This window comes from Hoplias malabaricus, chromosome 1, assembly GCF_029633855.1.
Source record: "Hoplias malabaricus isolate fHopMal1 chromosome 1, fHopMal1.hap1, whole genome shotgun sequence".
Taxonomy (NCBI): domain Eukaryota; kingdom Metazoa; phylum Chordata; class Actinopteri; order Characiformes; family Erythrinidae; genus Hoplias; species Hoplias malabaricus.
The window spans coordinates 80,874,973-80,901,008 of NC_089800.1; the positions used below are offsets into that span (position 1 = coordinate 80,874,973).

A 26,036-nucleotide genomic window follows, 5' to 3' on the forward strand; every position below is an offset into this window, starting at 1 on the left:
TTACCAGTTATTTTCTGAATTTAATAAACTGCAAAAAAATATATTTTTAAAAGTTATGGCACATTTAAAACTTTAGGTTTTGTCCACTAGGTCAAACCAAGCAATAAAAAGTCACTGTGTACAAACATAAGATAAATGTCATATTCAACATCATTCCCTGTAGAGAACTGAGGTCCAGTGGCTAAAATTTCTCCAACAAAAATACAAATTTCATAAAGTCTAAGTAGTGTCTTATTGACGACACTTACAGGGGTTGGACAATGAAACTGAAACACCTGTCATTGTAGTGTGGGAAGTTTCATGGCTAAACTGGAGCAGCCTGGTGGCAAATCTTCATTAATTGCACATTGCACCAGTAAGACCATGTGCATCCAATGGTTCAAACATTGTGTCCTGAAGGCGGTGCCGTTAATAATGCACCAATACACACAGCAAGACTGGTGAAAGATTGGTTTGATGAACGTCAAACTTCAGAGCCAACTCTACATCATCCTCAAGTCTGGACCTCCATCGTGCTTTGTCTGATTAATTACCAGAAATAGAGAAAGAAAATATTTGGTTCAAAATGTCTGAACTGTAAGGGAATTAATCATAAATTTACCTCTGTAGTTTTTCCCGAACTGTGGGATTGCGAATCTCATTTCTCAGGTCATCGAATGTGTGTGCGGAGGTCAGGTTGCAATACACTCTGTAGTCGTTGTATGGGGGGATACCGTGGTCACGACCTCGTTGAATATTCATTGCAGCGAGGTCCAAGGCCACAGCGTGGGCCATAGAAAAGAGACGCTCTGTCAGCTCGGTGTTAAGCAGCTGAGTAGAGATTCTCATCTTCCCTGCCACTCCGAACAGGCCACGGAGCAGAGGGTCAATGCCGCCCTCGTTTACAATACGGAAGGGTGAGAAGAAGGCCTTGTGTAGAGCTATGTTGCCCTGTGGGATAGGTTGGAAATTTTTATCCAACCGGTAAAGAATGGGGTTAATAAGGGTGTGTCCAAAACGGAACGCAGCAGTAGCAAAAGCGTTGAAGATGCCAGGATTGACGTTGGGGTCATAGCCATGGTAGTCACCCATTAACTTCAGGCCTGCTTCGCCGAGTATTTTGGGCAGCCAGTGGCTGTAGGTAATGTGCTGCATTTGGGCGCCTACTATCTTGCGAGCTTCATGGTAGATGGTGTCTCCATCCCAGTGTGGGTTAAGGCGCAGAAGTTCGGTGGCTATGCGGTTGTGCTCGCGGAACCACACAGTGTGCATGGCAGTCAAGCCTAGCTGCTCATTGGCTCTGTGGTCTCCAGCTAGGAAGCAAGGGATAGGGCTTTCATTCTCATCCCGCATGCATTCAGTGGGTGGGCCAGAGGCGAAGGGCAGCAGGGGCTTACCGGTACGCTGGACGATGCCCTGCCGAAGCTGGCCACGATGGCCTGCCAGGTCACGGACCTCATCTGCTTCATGACGTGAGCTTCCATAGACATTGGAGGCATCAATGTAAGAAGTAAGCTGGTTGATCTGCTCTCGTGGGTACACAGAGTTCATGAGCAGAGAGGTCATCCCACTTCCGCATACAGGACTAGACCTCACAAAGAACATGCAGCGTGCCCCGCTCCTCCTCTGCCGTGGGTCGTTGGGTGGGAACATTATTGGAAAGCAGGGTGGGTCATTAGTACACACTGAAGTGCAAAGCTGACCATCAGAGAAACGGGACTGGCTCAGAGCAACTACTGTAGAATCCAAGTCGTGGTCCAAGAACTGGCCCCACTGCATGAGTATGTGCGTGTATCTCTCGTCCGGAGTGATGGTCTCCGTGCCAATCATGGTGGTGGAGACCAGGCGAGGCAGGGGCAGAGGGAAGCCATTGTGGCGGCTCTCTATGGTGCCTCGTGGCAGGTTAAAGCCATTGTCATAAACAGACTTCAGCAGTCGTTCGAATGCTGTATGAGAGGCTCCCCACATGGGGTGCTGCAGGTTGTTGCAGGTACCATCGTGGCTGCGGTATTTCTGGTGAAAGCAGATGTCTGAGCAGTTGTTGAAGCGACGGTGAGCTGTGCACCCGGACAGGTTGGCAATCATTTCCAAGAAATGTGGTGACACAAGATCGTTGTAGCGGAAAGCTAAGAGAAGAGAATAAGGAACATTTAGGCATGGTTAAGTTACTCACACACAGCATTTTAGAGAACCAAATATATAACTTTATATAGTGTGTGCATATATATGATTATATGTAGATTAGACGTTCTTTCATCACATGTAACCGCTTATCCTGTTCAGTGTCTTGGTGAATCCGGTGGAATTGGTGGAAATCACTGGAGGCAAGGCAGGAACACACCATGGACAGGATGCCAGTCCACAACAGGGCATCTCACTCACACACACCCCCCTATGGACACATGCCAGCCACCTACTAACATGTGTTTTTGGATCATTAGGGGAAACCGGAGCACCATACAAACATGTGGAGAAGTCAGCACAGACACTGAGCAGAGGCAGGGTTCAAACCCACAACCCCAGGACCCTGGAGCTGTGTGACAGGAACCTTTTGGCCACCCTGCCACTCCATGTTATATGTATACATATCAAACAATCAAAACTGATGTGCACACTCAGCTAACTCTGAAAGTTACTGGCAAACCTGCTAACGATGAGTAAAAAGTGTTATAAAAACGTAACCTTTTGGTGACCTTAATGCACAAAGGCTTAACTGGACACAACACTTAGCCTCTGCCATAGACATTGCAGCTCAATGATCTATACCCTTCAGAAAACCTGAGGAAAGAGATATATATAGGAGAGTGGAAAACAGGACTTAGAGCCCTGGGTGATCTGAAGAGTCTGTAAAGAGGAATGTTATATCATTCTGATGTTATAGCAGAAAAAGTGCTGTTTTTATTGGCAAAGAAAGGTTGTACAGAGTATTAAATGAACAAATGCTAATAATTGTGGCATGTGATATTACAAACAAATGATTTACAAGGACATTGAATGTTTTTACTTTGAATAAATTTACTTCAGTTAAAGGTTGGAAAATCCTCAATGTTTAAGTGTTGGATTCAGCCAAGTTTACAAAAGCTGATTTTTTATGAACCCTTTATACTCATCTTTACAAGAGGTGCCAATAATAGTGGAGGGGACTAATGACTGAAGTTTTACAGTCCATACAAGCCCAGCTATCCCGTGCTGACTGGTCAAAAATGCCTTCGCTTAGGGCACAGCGTGACCACGAGAGCTTGGCTGTTGTCATAAGCAGTAAAAACAATGAGGCCTCTCCTTGGCACAGCAAAGCGCCACAGTGTCCATTGAGCTTGCTGAACTTGCTGCCCTTTAAATCACAACAGGACTTTGCCACAAAGTTAGAGATCCAATGGTTGGCAAGCTCCTTTTAAAAAGAAAATCGGGGTCGAAAACCATCAACAATATTCAATAAATGACTGTAGTCCTAGATACCTGTTCCATTGGTGTCCACCATGAGACCCTGGTTGACATGCCTTTGGATAAGGAGAAGAGTCTGCTCAAAGATCTCTCCAGCTCGGGCCTGTTCCACTGTGTAAGGGTCCCGTGGATATCGGAACAATGCCAATAGCTCAGCGGGGGTGCGCGGTGAGCTACCCAAAATATGGAAGAGAAAAGAAACAAACATTAAAGCAACAAATACATCAATATTCAATCATTCATTCATTCATTATCTGTAAGCACTTATTCAGTTCAGGGTCGCGGTGGGTCCAAAGCCTACCTGGAATCATTGGGTGCAAGGCAGGAATACACCCTGGAGGGGGCGCCAGTCTTTCAGAGGGCAACACACACTCACACATTCACTCACACCTACGGACAATTGAGTCGCCTATCCACCTACCAACATGGGTTTTTGGACTGTGGGAGGAAACCGGAGCACCCGGTGGAAACCCACGCGGACATGGGGAGAACACACCACACTTAAAATTCATCCCTCTGTATATATCGTAATTGCATCAGAACTGGGAGCTGGTTTTAATTGGTCAGTGTAACAGTTCATTAAAGCTATTTCATGATCAACTCAGAAAATGGTAAAGTGACAGAACAATCAAATTTATGTATTTATTGTATTCTACTAACGCTACAAACACTAATCACTGTCTGACTATAAGAGACCATTAATTTATTTAATTTGTTGCCAAACAGATCATTAACATAGTTTAAAAATAAATGCTTTATAAAGAAGAATACAAATGACTACTAATATTAAATAACAAAACGTAGAAAACATTTTTGGAAATGTTATTGTTCTCTTAACTTTGCTCTTTATTGTCCAAGTGTATAACTTTTTCATCTAATCTTGAGAAAAACAAATACGTCTTTGTCATTTTGCCTGGAAATTAAATAAACACATGGCAAATACAGCCTAGTACAATTCACTTAACCACACTTATCCAGATGCTGCTTTATTACTGGCAAGTTTATGAACATCTGCTTAACTCTTCTTCTTTCTTCCCCTGTACAGACATGACCATATGAGGAGTGAGGACTAACGAAAATTTGTAAGAACCATACACCATGTTGAACCATCTGAAAAGGCCACAGGCAGCATTGGGTTCTCAAACCACTATGACATCTTCTGAACAAAGATATCCAAGGATAATATCTTTTACCAATTTCCTTGGTATTTTATTTTTAGGTAGAATTATGTAACTCTATGAACTATAGCAGACACCACACCGAGCCTGAGTGATCTAGCGCTAAGAGCTAGAGAATCATTCATTTTTAATGTTTTAATATATTGTCTTAAACAGAGGCCTGCCCCTTTCTTCTTTGGATTTGCATGCATTCCTTTTTTATTAACTTTTCATAATTATATTAACTGACAAGTGACAGATTAATACTGAATGACGTTTTTGTCTAGTGTCTGAACACATATTAGCCTGCCAGGAATGAGTGGAGCCACTGTGTGACCAGCTCTGGCTTTTTTCCCTTTAACAGGATGGTGAAATCATTAAGATAATTAGAAGCTGCGTAGTTCACAGTGAGTGGTTCTGGCAGTTAATTTGTCAGATAGACCACTGAAGTCCGTATGGCTGGACAAGACATGGAGACCCCCAGCATATTAATAGTAGACCTCCATACAATTATCACAAGTCCTGTGGTTTATTAAATTAGACTTGAAGGGACTTCTAGTGTAGAGCTACTATTAAGTAGAGGGCAGCCACAGAGGGGAGATGTCACTGTGTGTCAGTTACATTTGCACAGACAAATGTCCAGTTACAGATTTGAAAACATGGTGCTAATTTGCAACTAGTGGTTTAAACCATTCCATTTTAAAATGTAATCAGAAATGCTGCTGCCATCAAACACCAAAACCAATCTATTGTTTATAATATTATATATTTATTAATAGATAATGATAAAAGTATATATGATTAATGGATCCAACATAAACTCAGGATGTCTATATCTTCCAAATGTAGGATATGGTACAATGATAAATACGACACACGCAACTTGGAGGGAGGTATATTTTAGTATAAAAAGCAGCAAGCCACTCAAGTTACAGTGAGTATAATCTTCCAAATGTCAGAAATCCATGGTAAGACCATGCCTCGCGTGGCTTATGCTTCATAATGCAACAAGACAAATAACCAGATAAAGATATAGGCTACATCATAAAATCAGACCAATCAGTTGTGATTTATTTTCTGCATATAACTTCTGTTAATAAGGTTTGGTTCCATGTAAGTGTATGTGATCTGAACAAATCCCAACTAAATACAATCTAGGCACTGGGCCTTTAGAAGAACTGCCATCTTAAATGTATTTCTTGTAAAGAGCTTAATTTACAAAATCAACAAGAGTACTTTGATTGGATGGGGTCCTGATTTTGCATTAAACTTAGAACTAGTAGGTTCTAAGACAGTCCATTACTGTCATTCTGGACACTTACATAAAAGTAAATAAATAAATAAATTAAAACGATTGTGTGTTTTTATTGTGTGTTAGGGTGCATGCTGAAGGCTGAGCTCAAAAGCAGCACCTGTATTTATGCACCTGCTTTCCCAAAACTTGCACTCACTAAGAAATCAAGTGTTTCCATTACTTTGGCAGCTACTTTGGCAAATGTCTTTATTGAAACACACCACTATTTCACTGAAATAAACCATCAGCAGTCATTTCCTTAGAAACACAAACAGTGTTGATGATCCTGTGCAGGCTGGCATGCTGTTTGACACACAGCAAACACAACCCAACAGCTGATGGAGTCCAAACTGCAGAGAGTCAGGAATTGTAAGAGTGTGAAAAGCCAAGAGCCCAAGTGTTCCTACTAAATTCTTTAAGCATTACAGCAGTATGACTCAGAGCAACGAGAAATGTTTTCATATGCCTGGTGGTACGATAACAGCAGGGAATGTGGGCTTACCCATCAAAGAGGTGGCGTCTAGTGGAGTCTATAGCACTGTCAACAGTGCGGATGGCCTCCTCAATATATGTAGAAACAAAAGGATCACCTTCCCTGCTCACCTGAGGCACTGGACAAACCCAGAAAAACATAGACATAAGCACAATGTGGCTGGGTAAATGTTCTTGGAGATTGGATGGGTACTAGTTTACAGTAAAATAATACAAAGAAAGTGGCATAGAAGTGTAAGTAAATACTGAAGGGTTCTTCTGCACATGCCTGCGACCAGAGTTAACAAAACCATATGGTATTTTTTCTTGTCACTATGCCTTACCCTACTACAAGACAGCCCTGGAGAATAAAACAACCCTCAATCATAAACAGACAGCCTTAAACAAACCACAGAGGACAGTACAGCCTAATCACTTCAGCCATAAAGGCAACTGTAGTCTAAACTCCATACTGACATTCACTTGTTCTATTACAAATGAAAACTCTCTCCAGACTAGGAGCCTCTTCCAGAATTTGATACATAACATTATTTCTCGTTTTATTTTGGAGAAGTGACTCTTAAATGAGAGACTGGAAGTTACCGTACAATCTGCCGGCTGATATGTACAATCATAACCTTAAGCTTGTTGTGACATAGTAACATTAACAGAGCCATCTTACACAAAGCATATTTACAGTGGGCAGAGGGCCTAAAAGCACAGGTTTCTGCCAAACCTGTTAGGACAGTAGTAATGTAATGGATCATTTTTATAAGGGTCAGAAAGAATCCTAAAGAATCCATATCTCCAGATTTAAACTATATAGTGAATTAAAAAAAAAAAAATAAATCTAACAGCTAACATAATGCTATTTTTGACTAACAATAAGATTCAAAACTTCTGATATGATCTGAATCAGAGATGTTTAAGGCATGATACCAAATTCCTTTTAAACTATGATTCTACTTGGCCAAGAAAATGGCAAAGGCTTAGAGAAGCAACCAATCCAGTAAAGACTGAGTTACAAAATGTACAATTTTCTCTTACAGTACCTTGAACACTTAGCACCATGCTAGCAGATGAATAGCCAATGGAGTTACGAGCCACGCACTCATAACGTCCCCCATCAGCAAGGCCAACATCATGAACCTCCAGATAACCATCGGGGTTGATGTGGAACTTTCCACTCTCTGTCACTTGAACACCATCCTATAGAGACAGAGAGTGTGTGTGTTTAAGACTGTGCTACTTATACTTCTCAGTTATCAAAAATATCAACCAGAAATTCACTAATATTACTAAGGGCTAAGATCATAAACACTAAACCCAACCGTAACATAAATGCTTGTTCTTTAGATGTTTAAACTTATTTTATGTGGTTCTGTTAAGAATGTTTATTGTTAATAACAGATTTTTTTAAAAGAACACTTTCTGGTGTGGCTCATTACACTAGGCTATGTAGATACGGAGGTTTATAGTGTCGGATGAATTCGAGTTCGACGTCGATCACATTTACAAGAATAACGGTACCTCTACATTTGAATTTAGCTTATTGCTAGGCTATTGTCGTGAATAATGTGGGTTATTTAGCTAGATACTGTCATAACAGTCAGTCATAATGGTGTTTTACTGCTGCGTTGTTCAGCTGTTGTCCACCAGTGACGTCACGGTTGCGTTCAAGAATTTCCGTAGCGAGCTCGGGTTTTTCCGTCAATTTAATAAAATTGTCAGTTTTAAAGCAAATTAAGCTGCTATTTTCATTTTAATTCATACTTTTATATGTCAGTAACTACAATAATGTGAAATATTCATGGAGGTCCATTAAGTGGTGCTTAGCATTTAAAAGTATAGCTCAGTATAGTACAGATAGTAATGTGCTCTGACCTTGTTCCAGGTGATGATTGGTGTAGGCTCTCCCTGAGCGCTGCAGTGAATCTGGACGTCTGTGCCAGACTCCACCGTCATGTCCCTTGGAGCATTTGTGAAAACAGGCGTTACTGATGATTTAAAAAAAACCATGTGTTAATGATTACAGGCTGCAAAGAATCCACAGAGAATCAACTTCTACAAGAAACATAACAGATTTCTATGAGTTTTCAGCAAAAAAATAAAACAAAACATGGCTTTGACTTATAAGCGGAATGAAGAGACTCAGGTGAGAGGGAATGACTTGCCACTGACACAGTGTATTAGTCTCTATAGGAGAAATAAATGTGCTTAAGAGAAATAAATACAAAAATGTATGGGAATAAAACCTCCATCTCCTAAGTATTACCAGGGCTAAAAACAGACAAGGTTATTTTTACACAAATTTTAGTCTCCTCAAGTGCCTTTTCATAAACAAGAAGGCTGACAAGATCATTACGAGGAGCTTTGAGTCTGTATCATCAGAGATTTACAGTTTAATAAGAATTTTGCCATTTAATAGAGTCTAAGGTACAAGGAAGTTTAATAATTATATCCTTTAACAAAAGCAACTGATATAAAAACAAGTTTAGAAATAGCCCTCTATGTGTTTAGATGTAAATATTTGCAAAATGAGAAATACTCTGGGAGGGCACCTGGATGCTGAGACCTTGCTGATTGATAAATACAAGTTATTGTGGATGAACAACATACAAAAACATATTTTTGATTTAAACATTTGTTTTGAAAGAATATATTACATAAGCAACTTCAAACTAAATTTGTAAATGTTTTTAAATATTTAAACATGTTTTTGGATCTAAATGCTATTAAAAACCATCAATTCTGCATAGCTGGGCTGTTGTTTGGCACTCTGAATGTGGACCCTCCGTCTTAGCCCCTTTTTGAGACTATCAATCCACTGTGGGTGGAAACCCTGCCCTGGTTTACATGTTTATGAAGGCGGGCATTATGCTGCATACACTTTGGTGTTTTGTGTTAACAACCATTACTACATGGAAAACATCTTGTCATGAGGGAATTACAGAGCCTTGTGCTTTCCTGGGTTGTTCCACAAGCCTGTAATTTCAGTTAAGAGGTGCTTTAAGGCATAGAGAGACCCTGCCACATGTCTGTCACTGAGACTTTGTGGGGGCATTGTTCATGTAATTGCAGCCCTCCCTTGTGAGTAAATGACAAATTAGCTTGAGGGGTCAAATCCCAACCTCCCCTTCACAGGGAGCCTTTAAACCCCCAACTCTGCTGGTGCTAAGAAAGTGTTGAGGTTCAGCTTTCACAGAAGGAACACTTGAGTCTTTCTTTTCATTGGCCTCTGTAACGAAAGCCTGTAAACAAAAGCCGGACTTCATGCCCAACAGCTTGGGATTACAGGTCAAGGCTTTAAGTGGCATTCAATTTTTTTCCCTTCTGTCTTCCACTATATATTTTTTTCACCTGTGGACCCTCGTAATGCTTAATGAGGCATTGGTCAGAAACCTGAATGATCTCTGCCATGTATATCCTGCAGCAGTTAATTTTAATGTTTCACACTGTTTTGAAAGCACAGCAATGCAGTTTATATTAAAAAAAAGGGTCTTTAGGGTCAATGTTCCTAGAGTACCAGCACTGGAACAGCCATCACAAAGCTTTGTATCGTTTTGGCTTTGATTGGAAACGGCACAGGAAATCTACAATAGGATAGGTTTTGGGAAATTATATTTTTGTGTCTTTGGATGTCACAAAAAAATGTCTAAACATAGAAATAACATTTTGCTGTTTATTCACCTCAGCACATGGGAAAGTTTAATCTGTGAATTTGCATGAGTCATGAAGGACCGGCAGAAGGAAATGAGTGGGTGGATTTGGATAGAATGCAGTTTTGGCAGAGCGTATTCATGCAAAGACTCTGGTGTTCTGTGTCTTATTGTTCATGTAACTTTACAAGCCAACTGGCATAAAAAGGTGGCCTGGCTTTGTTTGTTGCATTGTGCATTCACTGTAATGTAACTCAGTATTGTATCTTGTTTAACTGCATTAATCTGTAGTTTATGTGTTGACTACTTGCACTTTGTGACCCCTGTATGTGAGCAATATATTCAAGTATTATTATCATCAAGATAAATTGTTTAGTTATAAATATCATGCTGTTCTGTGTATATCCTTCATATGACCTGCATGTAATGAACAATGAAGGACTGCACACAGCCATTTATTAAAGTGCCATATATTAACTAGCGATCTAATTTGTTTTTAATAATATTTTTATAAATGCCTACATACAGTATTATCCCATTAAGTTCAGGTCACAAACAGGTTTCCCATTAGCCCCTGTACATCCTCATGAGCTGTGTACAGACCTGTCTATGAACTGTTATATTTCACCAGGGAAGTATGCAGGTGCACAAGTGATACAATTGGAAACTCCCTTAAAGCAACACTGCCGTGACACAATGATGCATGGTAAGTGCTCAAGAGCAAGTAAATATTAGTAAATATAGTGGTATTTTGCATCACGAGTGCTGATGAAGACTCCCCCGTTTAAGGATTTGTTCTTACCTCTTTGCTGAATATTGAGCTGCACAGCTGCTCTCACTGAGCCGACAGGGCTCACAGCCTGGCACTCGTACTGGCCTTGATCATGAGGCGCCACGCGAGAAATGCGTAGAGTTCCAGTGGAGAGGACAATGTGACGCCTGTCACCTGGGAGAGGACTGCCTGCAGTAGAAGGTTTTCATTAGACAGAACACACTGTTAACAGTGTGATACGCTGATATTACAGGTTTAAAATCAATAATAAATTATTAAATGATTGGGATCAAGGTTTCTCCAGACACTATTATTTTGTCAAATTCTTTTCCAAATAGGACAATTAGTGTAAGTAAAAATTAAGCAACTCCAGACGTATGAGAATTAAGGGTGAAGGTCTGACATTTATTTTGTCTATTTTTTATTTAGACTGTTTACACTTTAAATATATATTCCTTAGGAGATAAGAGTCCATTAAATCATCTCACCGCCACGTGTCCAGGCTATGACCGGCTGAGGATAGCCTGTGGCCTCACAGGGGAAGTCCACTGTATGGCCTTCCAGCACAGACTGGTCCTGAGGGGTCACTGTGAACTGAGGAACAGCTGGGGAAGAAACACAGAGAGGTGCAATTGATTTATAGTTAGACAAAATCAGCATTAGTCTTAGAAGTGAGAGAGTAAACAGAGTTGAACCTTTGTTGTTTTCTTTTTTTTCGTTTATCTTGTTGGCAAAAATGTTCCCACTGATGCACAGCACTTCAGAGCAACTTTAACAAAAATAACATATTACAAGAAAACCGATGTTAATTAATGGGCGCTAATTATTACGTTGTACCAACTCTAATATAATCCTGTCTTTAAAAGAAGGTGACATTTTCATTTTAAAGCATTGCCCTGACCTTGCACGATGATGTAAGCGGTGGCATGAATGGTGTCCACGTTGTTGCTGGCAAAGCAGGTGTACTGGCCCCCATCCGCCTGGTTCACATTCTGGATGTAGAGACCCCCTGAGGGGGTGATGTTGATGCGTGGGTCATTGGGCAAAGGGCTGCGATCGCCTCTGGTCCAGGACACTCTCGGCTGAGGCTGACCGGTGGCGCTGCACTCCAGGGTCACACTCTGTCCCACCAGCACCTCTGTGTTCTGAGGCTGGATCACAAAATTGGGCCGAGCTGTGCAGGGTCACAAAGCAGAAAAAAGCATGTGTGTGAGTAAACACACAGTTGACCCAATAAACCAACTTTCATACAGTTGCTGGGGTTTATTTGAAAGCTTGGAGTCTGGAATTTGGGTCTTTTCAAATTTTCTGCAAGACAATGCTGATTTCACATTACAGATAAACTGGCATAAACCTGATTATTTGCTTAAACTTAAAGCATATTTCATTTTTCACCAACATCTGCTCCTATTCATTTTTATTCATTCATGCATTCATTCATTCATTCCCTGTCTGTAACCGCTTGACCTGTTCAGGGTCGTGGTGGATCCGGAGCCTACCCGGAATCACTCGGCACAAGACGGATCACACCCTGGAGGGGGCTCCAGTCCTTCACGGTGTGACCCATTCACTCACACCTATGGACACTTCTGGGTCGCCAATCCACCTACCAACGTGTGTTTTTGGACTGTGGGAGGAAACCCAAGCAGACACAGGGAGAACACACCAAACTCCTCACAGTCACCCAGAGGAAACCCATGCAGACACAGGGAGAACACACGACACTCCTCACAGACAGCCACCTGGAGCGGGACATGAACTCACAACCTCCAGGTCCTTAAAGCTGGACAACCTTACAATTTCCTGGACATGTTGGAACCCCTGTTTGATCTTTTCCAATCCCAGTTCAGCTACTTTTATTATTCCTTGATCAGAAACATATCTGATACTGTAAGTGGCCAAGCAAAAACAATTATTTTCTGCAAACCATCAAAACAAAAATACCTGGTCTTTTAAACTTATAACATGAATGTTTTCAAATGCCAAATTCTCCTAACCTCAGCTGTTTGAGGGAGAACTTTATACAAACTTCAGCTATGAGCTAGATGGTGGGGGGAAGACACTGAAACATACACAACGATGCAGAGGGGACAAACAGGAAATGCTGAACATCTGGTAGATCTCAAGATGTGTGCTGAAAGCTGTGTAATTATCGACCATTCAGAGAGTGAAAGAGGAGCACTAGACTCACAAGGAGTGCCGAAATAGCGTAAAGTGACTTCTCCAGTTTTAACTTCGCCAGCAACATTTTTGGCCATGCACTGATACACGCCCTGGTCAGTCTCTCTTGTGTCCTGAATCATCAGGGTCCCATCTTCCAAAAGATTCAGACGGGTGTCATCTCGCATGTCCAGAGCATTGCTGTGAACACAGCAGAAATTAATTAATGGAAAATTAATGGATCCTAAAGATAAGTCTATAAACTGACATGTTAGATTTTAGATTATCTGTAATGTATTGCTGTCATAATACATTCTTTAAACCCTTTAAACTGGGTAGACATTTGAGAGATTCTATTATTTATGACAGGAGTGAGAGTCATAAATGAAACCGTAATGAATGTGAGACTGTACTACTTAACACAGTATACAGTCTGTTTATAATCCTTATGTAATATCTGGGATCACAAGTGACCAGTGACTTCATCCCTTCCTCCATAGTCACCTCGCTCTGATCAGTAACAAAATATTAACAAAATACGACACGTGTGCCTTCCTAAATTTTGGCAAAAATTAAAAAATTACATGATTATTACTAAATCAGTTTGTGTTAAAAATTTAAACTCTCATTTGATGGAACCTGAGGTATTTGCTCTGGATGGTAAAGTAAGAGTGGGCAAAAATATAACATGAGATAAAACCTACATCAAATCTAAATGCTGTGATGAATATTTTGAAAAATAATCAATTTTGGAACAGACAAAAACAAAAATGATTAAAACAATATTATCAATTATCAAATATTATTATTGTAATGTTCACATATGGCACTGCACAAATTTCAATGAAACATGCAACTGAACATCATTTTTAAAAGTATTGATATCACCCCTGATATATCCAGAAAAGTACATTACGACAAAGTTAAACAATGATTTCTAATGATTAAATATCATCAATTGCTGGACTTTATTTGTTACACGCCCATGCTCACGTCAGGGCCAATTAACTATTGGGCTCTTACTTGTTCCTCAGCCAGATGATCTGGGGCTTGGGGTTGCCCTCAGCCCTGCATGTGAAGTACACTGTGTTCCCTGAAGTCACGTCCACATCCTGTGGCTCGGAAGTGATCCGGGGCACCTCTACACACAGCAGAGTGGACAGAGGGGGTGGGGAAAGGTCAACAAGTAGTGTGAAACAGAGACGGGGGGCAGAATTTAGAATTGAATAGAATAGAAGTGGAGAATTGAAATAATGCAAAAGAGAAGAAGAAATGTAGTAGGAATGGAATTGATGGTAACAAATTAATTTAAAAATAAATAAATAAATAGATTAAAAACACTGATTCCCTGAAGGAACGTTTTATTGGATGGTTCTTTAAGAAACAGTTTTGTAAATGTGTTCTGTGAGAAGACACTTTTCATCACATAACTCTTGAAACCATATGTCCCAGCTAAGAAAGCTCTAGGAACTTGTTTTTAGAGGATACAATGGCTACAGTAAGAATTGCTCCATAGAAGGCTGTCCAGTTGGAGAAGTCCAAGCCAGCTGGACAGTTTCTTTGGGTGCCACAGGGCTCCCTGGCCACATGACAGGGCAACCATAATGTCTCGGCTCAACCCCAGACCAACGGTGACTGCGGACATGTTGATGACTGCCGTGTGCCAAATGGAGGAATTTACCCAAAACTAATGCCACTATATCCATTACAGCATGTACTAACACTGCCTGAACAGTCTGTACAAGAGGCAGAATCAGCTCCCATTTCAAAGTGTCTGTTCATTTTAGGATAAATACAAATGAGTGTAACAGGCTTTATGTTTCAGTTATTTTTCAAAAAGACCAATGGAATGTTTTATTTATTTTCTTTTTTTTTTGTTATTCCAGCATTATAAAAGTGCAAGAGAGCACACTTTAAAAACGAATTAAAAATGATTACTTTCAGACAATGCCTGCTAAATGTTTGAGGACTCTCTTTAAACTTGCTTTTGAGCATAAAAAACAACAACAACAACAAAAAAACATATAGTATATTTACACTTGTACTTATATTTTGCTTCATGTTTTTCAAAGCCTCAGCTTAGGGCAAGCAGCAGGTTTTGTTCAAATAATGTCAAAACTATATTAGGAATCACATTTATCAAATGAAATCTAAAAATTATCTTTTGAAATTAGGGCTGGACGATCTGGCCAAATTTATATAACAGTATATTTCTTAACTTTGATCAATACAATATATTTCTGATATCAATAGGGACAGTATAAAATCCACAGAAAACCTTCCAAGCGCAAACATGAAATCACCATTAAAAATAAACCTACTGGCTTTGTCAATATTAACATTTTTAAATTTTTTTTAATTGCCCTGCACAGATGACAGTGCCCTGTAATAACAGCCAGTCAGTGACAGATGCTGTAAATAATATATATTGAAATATTGAAACTGTGTTTAAAAATCATATCGTTATTGAAACATTTTATATCGTGATATATATCAATATCGAATTATTGTCCAGCCCTAACTGAGAGGCATTAACCTAAAGTTATTTTAAACAGCTGAATGGTTTAACTTCTAATGAATGATAACATCTTTAAAAAGATACAGAAATGCATGTGATTCTACGTTATGCTTGTGCTAGTACCTACTAGCGTGTAGCTTTTGCAAATATAAATTCCAAGTTCTCATCAGTAAAATAGGTAATATATTAATGTATTGTAAATTACATTTTTGAAGAAAAAAACCAAAAGGAACCATTTAGGAACCAAAATAAAACAATCCCAAAAAAATTCTTTTAGCGAGGGCTAAATGTTCATCACTGTGTGGGTACTGTGCCATCCCTCTCTGCTCTATAGACTACTGTTCACCCCATTAACACAGTGTGACAGCACAATTACAACCCTGTTTGCCGGCCACCAGCCTACGACACAGGATGGCAGTGGCGCTGAGCTGTGCCGTGTTTTGACAGCTGTTGGAGCTGCCCGAGCATTGTTCTTAAGCAGAGTGTGGGAGAGAGAAAAATGGGGTTCAGATGCATTCCACTATAGAACCTATGGAGACATTAGAGGATGGATTACACTAACAAGCTTGGGCAGGCCTGTCTAGCAAATTAGCTACAGTGGTTTGTGGCTCCCTAGTAAATAGACAAACGCTGTGTCCTTGAATATGGCTCCGTTTAAAGCGAACTTGTGAATTTCACAGAACGACTCTTAGTGAAACATGAAGAACTTCCCTTTAGAAAGGCCCCCTGTTGCTAGGTAGAGGAAATTACTGAGCCCACATCTGACTGATATGAATTAGTCTGATGCCTGGGCTGCTTTGCACTTGACAGACCTGCCTCTAGAGAAAGCCCTGTAGGCTAGATCTTCATTTGCTTAGCAGATGCCTGAGACTTGGGGAGTTGCATTTGACCCACTACTTGCCCTGGCAGAACAGTTGCTGAGTAGGAGGCTAAATACCCTAACAGCGTTACATCTGGAAACTCACTTCTTACGCACCCTGCTAAACCTCTACAGCATCTGTTATACCACAAGGTAGCTAGCATGCTTTAAGACCCTGAATATCATTTGTTACAGGAGGCAAGAAACTTAAAGGGCATGCTTCAGTTTTATTACACTGCAAGGGTTTTTATGTCTAAAGAAAGAAAATGCAGGTTGTCCTAAAAGTAGAAAGGGAGAATTTTAAGTTGAATTTGAGAAACTAATTTATTAATTGAGGCTCTGTGCTCGTCATACAGACACGTGTACGCTTTACCACAGTTTAGCTCCTCTGCAGTGAGAGTGGCCACAGAGCGTCCCTGAAGTCTGCTTGGGTATTCACAGGTAGCGGCTGCCTGGGCATTGCCAGACTCTGCATACTGCTTCAATAGATCTGCCAGCCACAGTAGCTCACAATCACAGTTGAGTGTGTTGGAGTCTAGACGCCTGGACAATGCAAGACACACACACAAACACACACATATTAGTGTTGATAAAGCCAAGGTCAACTATTTACCTATAACAGAAATCAATCCTGAACCACATCAGACTTACTATTCATGATAACATGCACTAGTCTTAGGAATGGTGGCTTTATGAAGCACATATCTGTGTCCAGTCTTGTAAATGACCCTGATATGCTCCATAAAAAGTAACCTATTTAAATAAGAAATGCTGAAAACATATTTCAGAATGGAAAAACCTCAATGAATTTTGCTCACAAAAGAGCATTATTGCCATAAAAATTAAACAGTCTGTTTAGACAAGTTGATTAAGATTTGGAATCTAGTCTCCAAGCTAAATTGTGGTGAACAGCCATTTTAAAATACCATTATTAATGTCCATTCATTCTGTTTAATTGTTTCCATTCTTCCTTTTGTCGGATCATTTGATCGAATTACTTTGGCTCAACATAGAAAAGTTGCACAATCATTTCCATGACATCTAAATAAAGCTCAGTTTATCAGGAGCTAGTGAACATGGAGTTGACATTGTGCACAATGTTTAACCCTCAAAACAAGACCACACAATGTGACCTTCATGACCTATGCTCTGGTTGGCATTCAAACTGTAATTTCAGCTATAAACACTTACAATCTTTTCATGGACTGCAAATGGGAGAAGGTCCCAAGTACAAGGTGTGTTATTCTATTGTTGTGCAAAAACCTGCAAAAAAGGACAAAGAAACAATATTTATGCCCATATTCATATTTAATCTCCTTCCTTTTAATAGCTGTTAGAATTTTAAGGCACAGTGTCATTATTTTAGTGGTTTCTGCCTCTAGATGCATTTGCACAACAGAAGCACACCACAATAACATACAGCTTTCACAATTTAACGGGATATCAGCCACAGGGAACTCTTTTGAAGACAGACAATGGTCTAATCTCAGCTGCGATGACTATATGCTTTCCGGAATGCAAATCCTTTGAGACGCACTTATTTTTAAATATGGTTTCTTTTCCCAGACCCAGAACTCTATCACAATATACACTACGTGCAACTGCATACAATATCCATCGGCAACAACTCCACAGCATTATTAAAAACAGAGGACAATATCCAGTGTAAAACGATGAACAGTGAAATGTTCCATTATAAACCACAGATCTATAAAAAATTATCCCCGTTTTATTGTCGGCCATTAACAGTGGTCCTTCCTGCACCTGCGGGCCCACAACATCCCTCTTTCTTTGTGCTAGCCCAGGTGGCTCCTTCATCCTGCTTTCAGAGGAGACTCCAAAACGTGTGTGGCTGGATTCCACCGCCCATAAAAAGAGACGGAAAAAATGGGATTCGGATCTGCTACTAAACTCCAAACATCTGGTACAAACCCAAGTTGAAAGGAAGGGGGGAGAAAAAGGGAAGGATCTTTTCCACTGGTCATCTCCATTGTTAGCCTTAGTGAGCTAGCGGCTCTGACTCACGTGTGTCATTGTTTGGATGAAATCTTAATCCAGCTGGGAACAGAAGATATTTCTTTTGCACCGTCTTTGTCAAGACCTCTTTTCTCACTCCTTATGTTTTTAATAATGTTATAACAATTAAAAGTAACCCTATAGTTTTATATTTTCCATTTCATAACAAACAGATCCAAATTGAGTGGAATACAGCCTTGTTACATTAAATGTACATTAATGTTTACATTAGCACTTCTACAGCTGTCATATTGAGGATATGAGATTTTGTTGTGTCATACAGTACAGTGCAGAAGTCTTAAGCACCTAAGCTAATTCTATACAGGAGGTCCTCGGGTTACGTCAGTCCCGAGTTACGATGTTTCGTGGTTACGACACATCTCCCATTTACTGTATAAAGTCTTGTTTCGACTTAAGTGGTTTTGTGTCGTAAACGTCGTAACGTGAACTTCGTGTTTGGTGTGCGCGGCGGAAGAATACACGGTTACGCGGCTCGGGACAATTAGAGAGGGGGGTTACTGTGCTGAACAAGTGTTCAACGTGGATGAGACAGGTTCGTACGTATATATGTTCCGACTTACACCGAAAATTGGTTTACGACGCGACGTAGGAACGGATCAATGTCGTAAGTCGAGGACCCCCTGTATATTTAAACTAATGCCTTCTCAGTAATCGTGGTGCTTATATATAATTATATATAAATCACAGTAAATACAAAATACATATATATATAAAACAAATAAGAAAGATATTTCCTATAAAATAGTAGGTGTGAGTAAGTTTTTCTAAGAACAATGTTTTGTTTAGATTCTCTTTGTTTGCATGAATTTGTTAAATCACCAGCACACATTATTTAAAACCATTATTTATTAAATAATTAAAACTAGGTATTGGATGATAACCTCAAATAACACGGACTGCCACAAGGAGAGATTTGGAAAAAGTTAAACCAACACATTCAAACAGAGAATATCACGCTTAGTAGAATAATGTTATTTGGTTTTATTCTAATGTTGGCCGGTATGTGTTGTTTGTTTGTTTGTTTTTGGAAAATAAAGACTTACTTCTCAGATAAATAGCTTTTTAAATCTCAATCCCTGGTGCCTAAACTGGTGCATAAACAAAATCTTACACAAGTAATCCCCAGAAAGTTAACACACCATGTACAAGCTGTTTTTTTTTTTTTTTTTTTTTAGGAGCACAGCTGTCTTCATGTCACCATGTGAAACCAATTCAAATTTACCACGAAAAAAATATAAAGCAATCACAAGCCTAGTCCTTAGGTCACAGGAACCCGTGAGCAAATAAAAGATCATCCATGTGCAGCTCCATAAAAACGAAGACACCCTAGTGTCATGTTGGAAGCCTGAAGTGTTTTTCAGTTCACCATCAATGGCAGGGAATTCCACTCTCTAAACAAACAGGACACTCTGTTATTCTCATGAAAAAAACGGCTGTTGGCCTCACACTCCTACAACAATCTGTTTGATTTTGATTCAAAGTATCTATTAACATCAAAATACCAGGCTGCATGAATGTGAATGCAAAGGGTCAGAGAGGTGATGTCCTCAAGAAACTCACAGTCGCTCAAGCTTGGGCAAATGAGTGAAGGACTCTGGCTCTAAAGCTTCAATGTTGTTGAAATGGAGATATCTGCAAGAGAAAACATGGACATAAATCACATGCACGTTAATATATGGTGACGTCACAGAAGGAATTCTGCATTAATTTGGAAGCTTCAGCCAACTGCTATCATCACTAATACTCATGAGAGAAACTAATTTCTCTGTATCCAACTGGTCAAAGATCCAGGAGAAAACAGATCAACATGATTTGTCTCTGTTCTTTGGCAACAAGTGATTGGCAAATCCAGCAAGTTCATTCGTAGCCAGTTTGTGTGTGTGCCAAATAGTCAAGTCTTAATTTCAAAGCATTAAAACGATCTCTAATATTAGATTATAATACATACTGTAGGAATGCTCAATCCAGTAATCTGATATTCTAACTCCTTGTTGTGCATCTCAGTTATAGTCATAAATATTTTTGCTAAGCTCAGATCATTATGCAGAATTGAACTGTGGGAAAGAAGAGGGAAATTAATTTGACAGACTGAAATATGTTAATTTCTCCCTGCACATGGGTTATATTGGAGTAAAAAGCCAACAGAGCCACATGGAGAGCTGTGAAAGCCTACAGAACAAATGCCTGACACCGTCATCCAAAACAACACTAGCACAACATTAAACTCAGACCAAAGGCGTAACAGATGAGCAGTGGTTTAATAACTTATTTCTTTGAACAGCTGGTTCGTGCTGGACATTACAATTTATGCTGTAACACACCACAACTACAACATCAGTTTGCCCTGTCTAATCAGTTTTAAATAATTCTACACTACAGACCAATGCTATAAATAACAGAAATAAATCAGTCAAATAATGTATTACTGATATGTATATTTATCAGAATAAACTTCAGACACATTAAGACCAAGCCTGACTGAGGTTATTTAATTTTTTGTGGACCTGTGAATGCAAACTGACAGAAATCTCTTCAGGAATCTTTCAGATGACCTTTGAAAACATTTACATTTTGTAACATGCAGTAGTGCATTTTATAAGAACCAATGGGAGAAACCAGCTCCAGGCATTACAAGGTCAATTCAAACTAAGTCCACTTGTTGGATGACAAAATGAATAGGATTTTAATGCTGCAGAACACTGACATTCTGACAGTGCAAATAAACGAAGAAGAAGAAAGAACAAGAAGAAGAAAAAATAATAAGAAGAAAGAAAAAGAAAGAAGAAGAAGAAGAAAGAAAGAGAAAAAGAAAGAAAGAACAAGAGCAAGAAGAAGAAGAAATAGATTCCATTAGTACTAGCAAAGAAATTATTATTGGAGAATATACACACTACACTACCCTCTGTTTACAATATTTAATATGTTTTTCTGTGGTTCTTGCCATCGTTGCCCAAACTTTAGGCTATGTTCTGTCACTTCTAACACATCTTGGATCGTAGCTCTGATTGATCAGACCAATATTTAACATATCCACACAACACAGAATAACTCAATCTCAAAGTTCAAGACATCACTAATGTGTGTTTATATTCTTGGATGTAAATAAGTCTAAACACTGCAAAATTCAACACTTGTGTTACATAGCTTTTATGTTGCCTGTGAAATATGTCACTAATGAAAAAAGTCCATATACACCACTGACACCATTCCATTTGTGGGGAGTAAAATAACATGGGGCTTGAAGAAACATAGACGTCTACGGCTGACCAGCTGCATCTTCAAAGCATCTCTAACCTCTTCACCTCCTGAAGTGGTAAGATAACAATCTGTCTCAGAAGCGTCTTGGTTCCATTTACAATATGCTGCTTCGTGATTAGATCTAATCAGCCCTCTGTTTCATGTGGCCAAGTAAAAATATGCACTCTGTTTTCCATAAAAAAATCAGACGTTTATCAATACAGTATGTAATGTAGCAACAGCAAGAAGAAGGTCAGACACAAACCATGATCTGTCTAAAATGTCTGAGCAGGAAGAACAGAATCCTGGCATGTTTTAGACACAGTGAGAGGATATGGGACATGCAGAGGTCAGCGATCAACACTAGACACATCTGGGAGCACATGCAGGATTCTGAATATCAGCTTAAATGCAAGGTTTCGTCTTTACAGAAGTCTGAGGTAATTATAATATGAATTTAAATGTCTAGTTTCTAATGTCTAGTCTCTATGACCATCGCAGTAAAGAAGAAGAATGAAGAACGAAGAAGAAGAAGAAGAAATAATAATAAGAAGAAGAAAGAACAAGAAAAAAGAAAGAAGAAGGTTTCGTCTTTACAGAAGTTTGAGGTAATTAAAACATTAATTAAAAAAAAAAAAAAACTTAACGTCTAGTTTCTATGACCATCACAGTTAACAGTTTGCTTATTTTCTCTACAACGGCAAAGCTCTCGTCACATCACACTCTGAATTGCTTTATTTATATTGAATCCTGTAATTATAAAGAAATGTTGAAACATCTTTGAAATGTTTACAATTTTGAAAAATTCTTTCCTGGAGAAGACAGATTTGGATACGGTACTTTAGAGCTATAGCATTAAAGAAGACAAAGAGGAGGTAAGAGGTCACTTACAGTTGCTCTAGTGAGACAAGCCCCTTAAATGCCTGTCGGTCTATTGCTTGGATGTCATTCTTGTACAAATAGCTGGAAGGAGAAATGATCATATAACATTAGAAAAGTACACACAAAAACCAAGTGATTTCTGATCAAACATGTATTTGATCACTTTCAGGATGCCACTTTAAAATGTAAATTTGAATTATTCATTTAAATTTGTATTTACAAATTAAATGAATACATTAATAAAAACGATATATATATATAGATATATATAAAGTGCTCATTTTGATAAATAAACAACCATTATGAACATAATTTAGATTCAGAACACTTTAAATATTGATTCTTATGACAGACACATACCCAAACAAATTCAGACGAGGAGCACAACGGAAATATGCTATAAAATGGCACACAACCTTATTATATCTTAGCGATGCTCCATTGCTCTTCTTGAAGCTTAGAGCCCAGATGAATGTGTGTAAATGTAATACAGTGGTGTGGAGATGAATGATAAAAAAGCACCAACATTACTTGGATTTAAATATTTTCTACAAGAATACGATGGCAATATAAGAAAGCTTTTTTATTTACGGTGATGATAAGTATATGGGCAATATGAATAACGCATTTTCATCCCATCACCTCAGAGACAAAACAAATAAACGAAGCAGGGGGAAAAAAAATTAAAAACCCAAATTGAAAGATACCTAATCATGTGATAATAATATACACATTAAATCAAATTTAATTTAGTTCAGCACAAATAAGGGTATTAGCCCCTGTGTGTTCTCCTTTCTGCTGTGCGTAAAAGTGCTGTGCAGTAACGTAAAGAGAAGTTAATGCTCTGTGTGCAGCAAGGAGGCTCTAATCTGATGAGTCCTGAAGGCCAAGGTATTGTCTGGGCCTGGAATGTTTTGCTTTATCAATCAGAATGGAATGTGAGGTGCCAACGCCGGGTGACTGAGTGCGCACACACACACACACACAAACGCGTTAAGTTCCCCACATTATAGCTTAGTGCTTCTAAAGAAGAGACGATCCATGGGAAACAGGAATTGAGTGCTAGGAGTCTTCCCTCTGGGAGTGGGGGGCTGTTCAGTTGCTCCGAGTTTGGTCACGTAATCTAAATGCTCTTGTAACCTCCAGATTTCCCACATATTGTATTTCATAATAAAATAATATATAGTTCAGGCGTATATTTGGCTCTCAAAATACTTCAAAAAATAAGAATGAACCATGCCGACACCAGACCAGTTCAATGAATTTAACAAAACAGCCTTAAAAACAGAGGTTTGGATTTAAACCCATAATTTCAGATTGATATTTTATGATGTATTTATTGTATTGTGAAAGTACAGCATATAGTTACTTGGAATTGTATTCATTGTAATGCATCTGTAACCCTCTACAGAAATGTTATACTCCTCTATAATACTAATTTAGAACAACAATTTCAATAATCATGTAAGTATAAATATTCCATTAAATATGTGTCTTCTGTGTCTTCAATCCTGCCTCTTTTTGGTAGAGAGCTGCTTTTGAAATGGTGTAAAAATCATGAGGCAAAAGATAATCAGCAGTGAACTTCCACCACTTCCAATTCCACAGTAAAATCCAACAGATCCAGAAATCTTAAAGAGGACATTCTGACACATTCTTTGCTTTACATTTTTACGCCTGAGGTCCACCTGAAGTGTTTGTGAAAATTTATGTACTGAATTTGAATGCATATACCTTTAGAATTAAGGAGGATATTTTGGTTTCTGTACTGTTAAGATTTAAACAAACTCTGTTCTAATACAGTGCCTCAACCAGAGAGCAGTCCCAGCTGAAACATTCCTTAAACTTCAGCAAGAGAGGGAAGGGTTAACCTGCTGTAGACGGAATAGGATGCTTTAAATAAAGACAAATGAAGATGATTGGAAGTGAAATAACACAGCAGGCATCATGACCTTGTGCTAATTCCTAAGGTTGGAGTACTATCTAAATTAATCCACCTTGACATCTTTTGAAGGGGCCAGTTACACAATACAAACTGAGTTTACATTTCTTGTTTTAACTGTAGCCTGAGTAGGTGACAGAAGTACCTTTTTAAATAGATTTTCTTTGATTTTAAGGAATGACCTATGCTCTCTAAAAGAACATTTTTAACTGCTTAAAATTTGAAGCAAATGTTTTAAAAAGGTCAACTGTAAGATGACATAAGGATTACCCAGGACGAGGCTGTGAAGCTCAAGTCTTTGAAAGCAGCATGCTTACTAATTATACTCATTTGTAACAAGTTTAATCACCACCACAATTACAGGACACTTAAAAGCAGACAGAACCCGGAGCACCCGTGGGGATCACAGCACATCCCCTTAGTCCAGGCACACTGCTGGAAGTGACACTTTGGTGCAATGTTTGCGGTGAATGGACCTTTACTCAGTCTGTGCTAGGTGAGCCGCTGCAGATCTTTTGGAATGCCCTGCAGTTTGTGTTGAGGGGTCATACTTAATTGATGCTGGTTAATCTATTGTGTGAGACATTCACGATTTCTTATTAATTAGTTTCGTGGACAAATTAAAGGGGAACGTACACTTGTACTCCTTTTACGAAAATATGTGCTTATTATGTAAAGTTACATGTCCAAAGTGTTTCCTCTTTGAGTTAGGGATTTACCAGAATTTATTTTTATAGCTATTATCATTAGTATATGTGTAAGAACTTCTGCTAAAGCTTCTGGACACATTGTCAGTGATGGTCTTGGAAGCATCAGTGGACCTCTTTAAATATGTAATATAAATAATGACTATTATAATACTACTACTACTGCTACTAATGCTACTGCTGCTGCCGCTACTACTGCTGCTACTACTACCGCTGCTGCTGCTGCTGCTACTACTGCTACTACTGCTGCTGCTACTGCTGCTGCTACTGCTGCTACTATTACTACTACTGCTACTACTGGTGGGCGATATGGCCCTAAAATAGTGTCATGATATTTCATATCACGAAAAAAAAAAACCCTCAAAACTAATATAATAAGTATATATTTATATATATATATATATATTTTTTTTTTTTTTCAAAAACACACTATTGCAGCAAAATAAATGTTATAATAATATTAATTATATTAGTTTAATAATAATATATTTCAATTCTTATTTAAATATATTTAATTACAATATATTTTAGTACAAATCTAACCAACATTCAGAAGAAACAAATAAATGTGTAAACATTTCAAATACTCAAATATTAAAATATTTACAATATTGACATTTTATATCCAAATCACCTCCAAACTCCTCTTTTGGACCAAATTTTTAAACGCAGAGCAAATTTCTACGGTACCTGTCGCTGTACCTAAATGACTCACGTAATAAATGCACGTCAAATTTCGTGTAACTCCAATGATGCATTTCCTAAACAAGTCAGAAGATCACAACTATCACAATATTATTTTTTTAATTATTGCACATGATACAATATGGTACAGCCCTAACTACTATGAACACTATTAACAACAATAACAATAAAATTAAAAAATACTCATTCATTTCCAGTGACTTACTTTGAATAAAC

The 26,036-nt window shown here is 38.7% G+C and overlaps 1 protein-coding gene across 1 annotated transcript in view; it reads right to left on the reverse strand.

The window, feature by feature from the left end:
* LOC136699870 (peroxidasin) overlaps nucleotides 1-26,036 on the reverse strand; it is a 54,823-nt gene that overhangs the window by 10,337 nt on the left and 18,450 nt on the right. The window contains exons 4-17 of the mRNA XM_066674917.1: nucleotides 22,476-22,547; nucleotides 19,908-19,979; nucleotides 17,502-17,573; nucleotides 16,684-16,853; nucleotides 13,957-14,074; nucleotides 12,965-13,134; nucleotides 11,675-11,947; nucleotides 11,262-11,378; nucleotides 10,804-10,962; nucleotides 8,227-8,339; nucleotides 7,395-7,551; nucleotides 6,374-6,482; nucleotides 3,436-3,593; nucleotides 602-2,105 (exon numbers count right to left, since the gene is read on the reverse strand). Coding sequence (XP_066531014.1) covers nucleotides 602-2,105; nucleotides 3,436-3,593; nucleotides 6,374-6,482; nucleotides 7,395-7,551; nucleotides 8,227-8,339; nucleotides 10,804-10,962; nucleotides 11,262-11,378; nucleotides 11,675-11,947; nucleotides 12,965-13,134; nucleotides 13,957-14,074; nucleotides 16,684-16,853; nucleotides 17,502-17,573; nucleotides 19,908-19,979; nucleotides 22,476-22,547 — 3,264 coding nt within the window. The remainder of the gene's footprint in view (nucleotides 1-601; nucleotides 2,106-3,435; nucleotides 3,594-6,373; nucleotides 6,483-7,394; nucleotides 7,552-8,226; nucleotides 8,340-10,803; nucleotides 10,963-11,261; nucleotides 11,379-11,674; nucleotides 11,948-12,964; nucleotides 13,135-13,956; nucleotides 14,075-16,683; nucleotides 16,854-17,501; nucleotides 17,574-19,907; nucleotides 19,980-22,475; nucleotides 22,548-26,036) is intronic.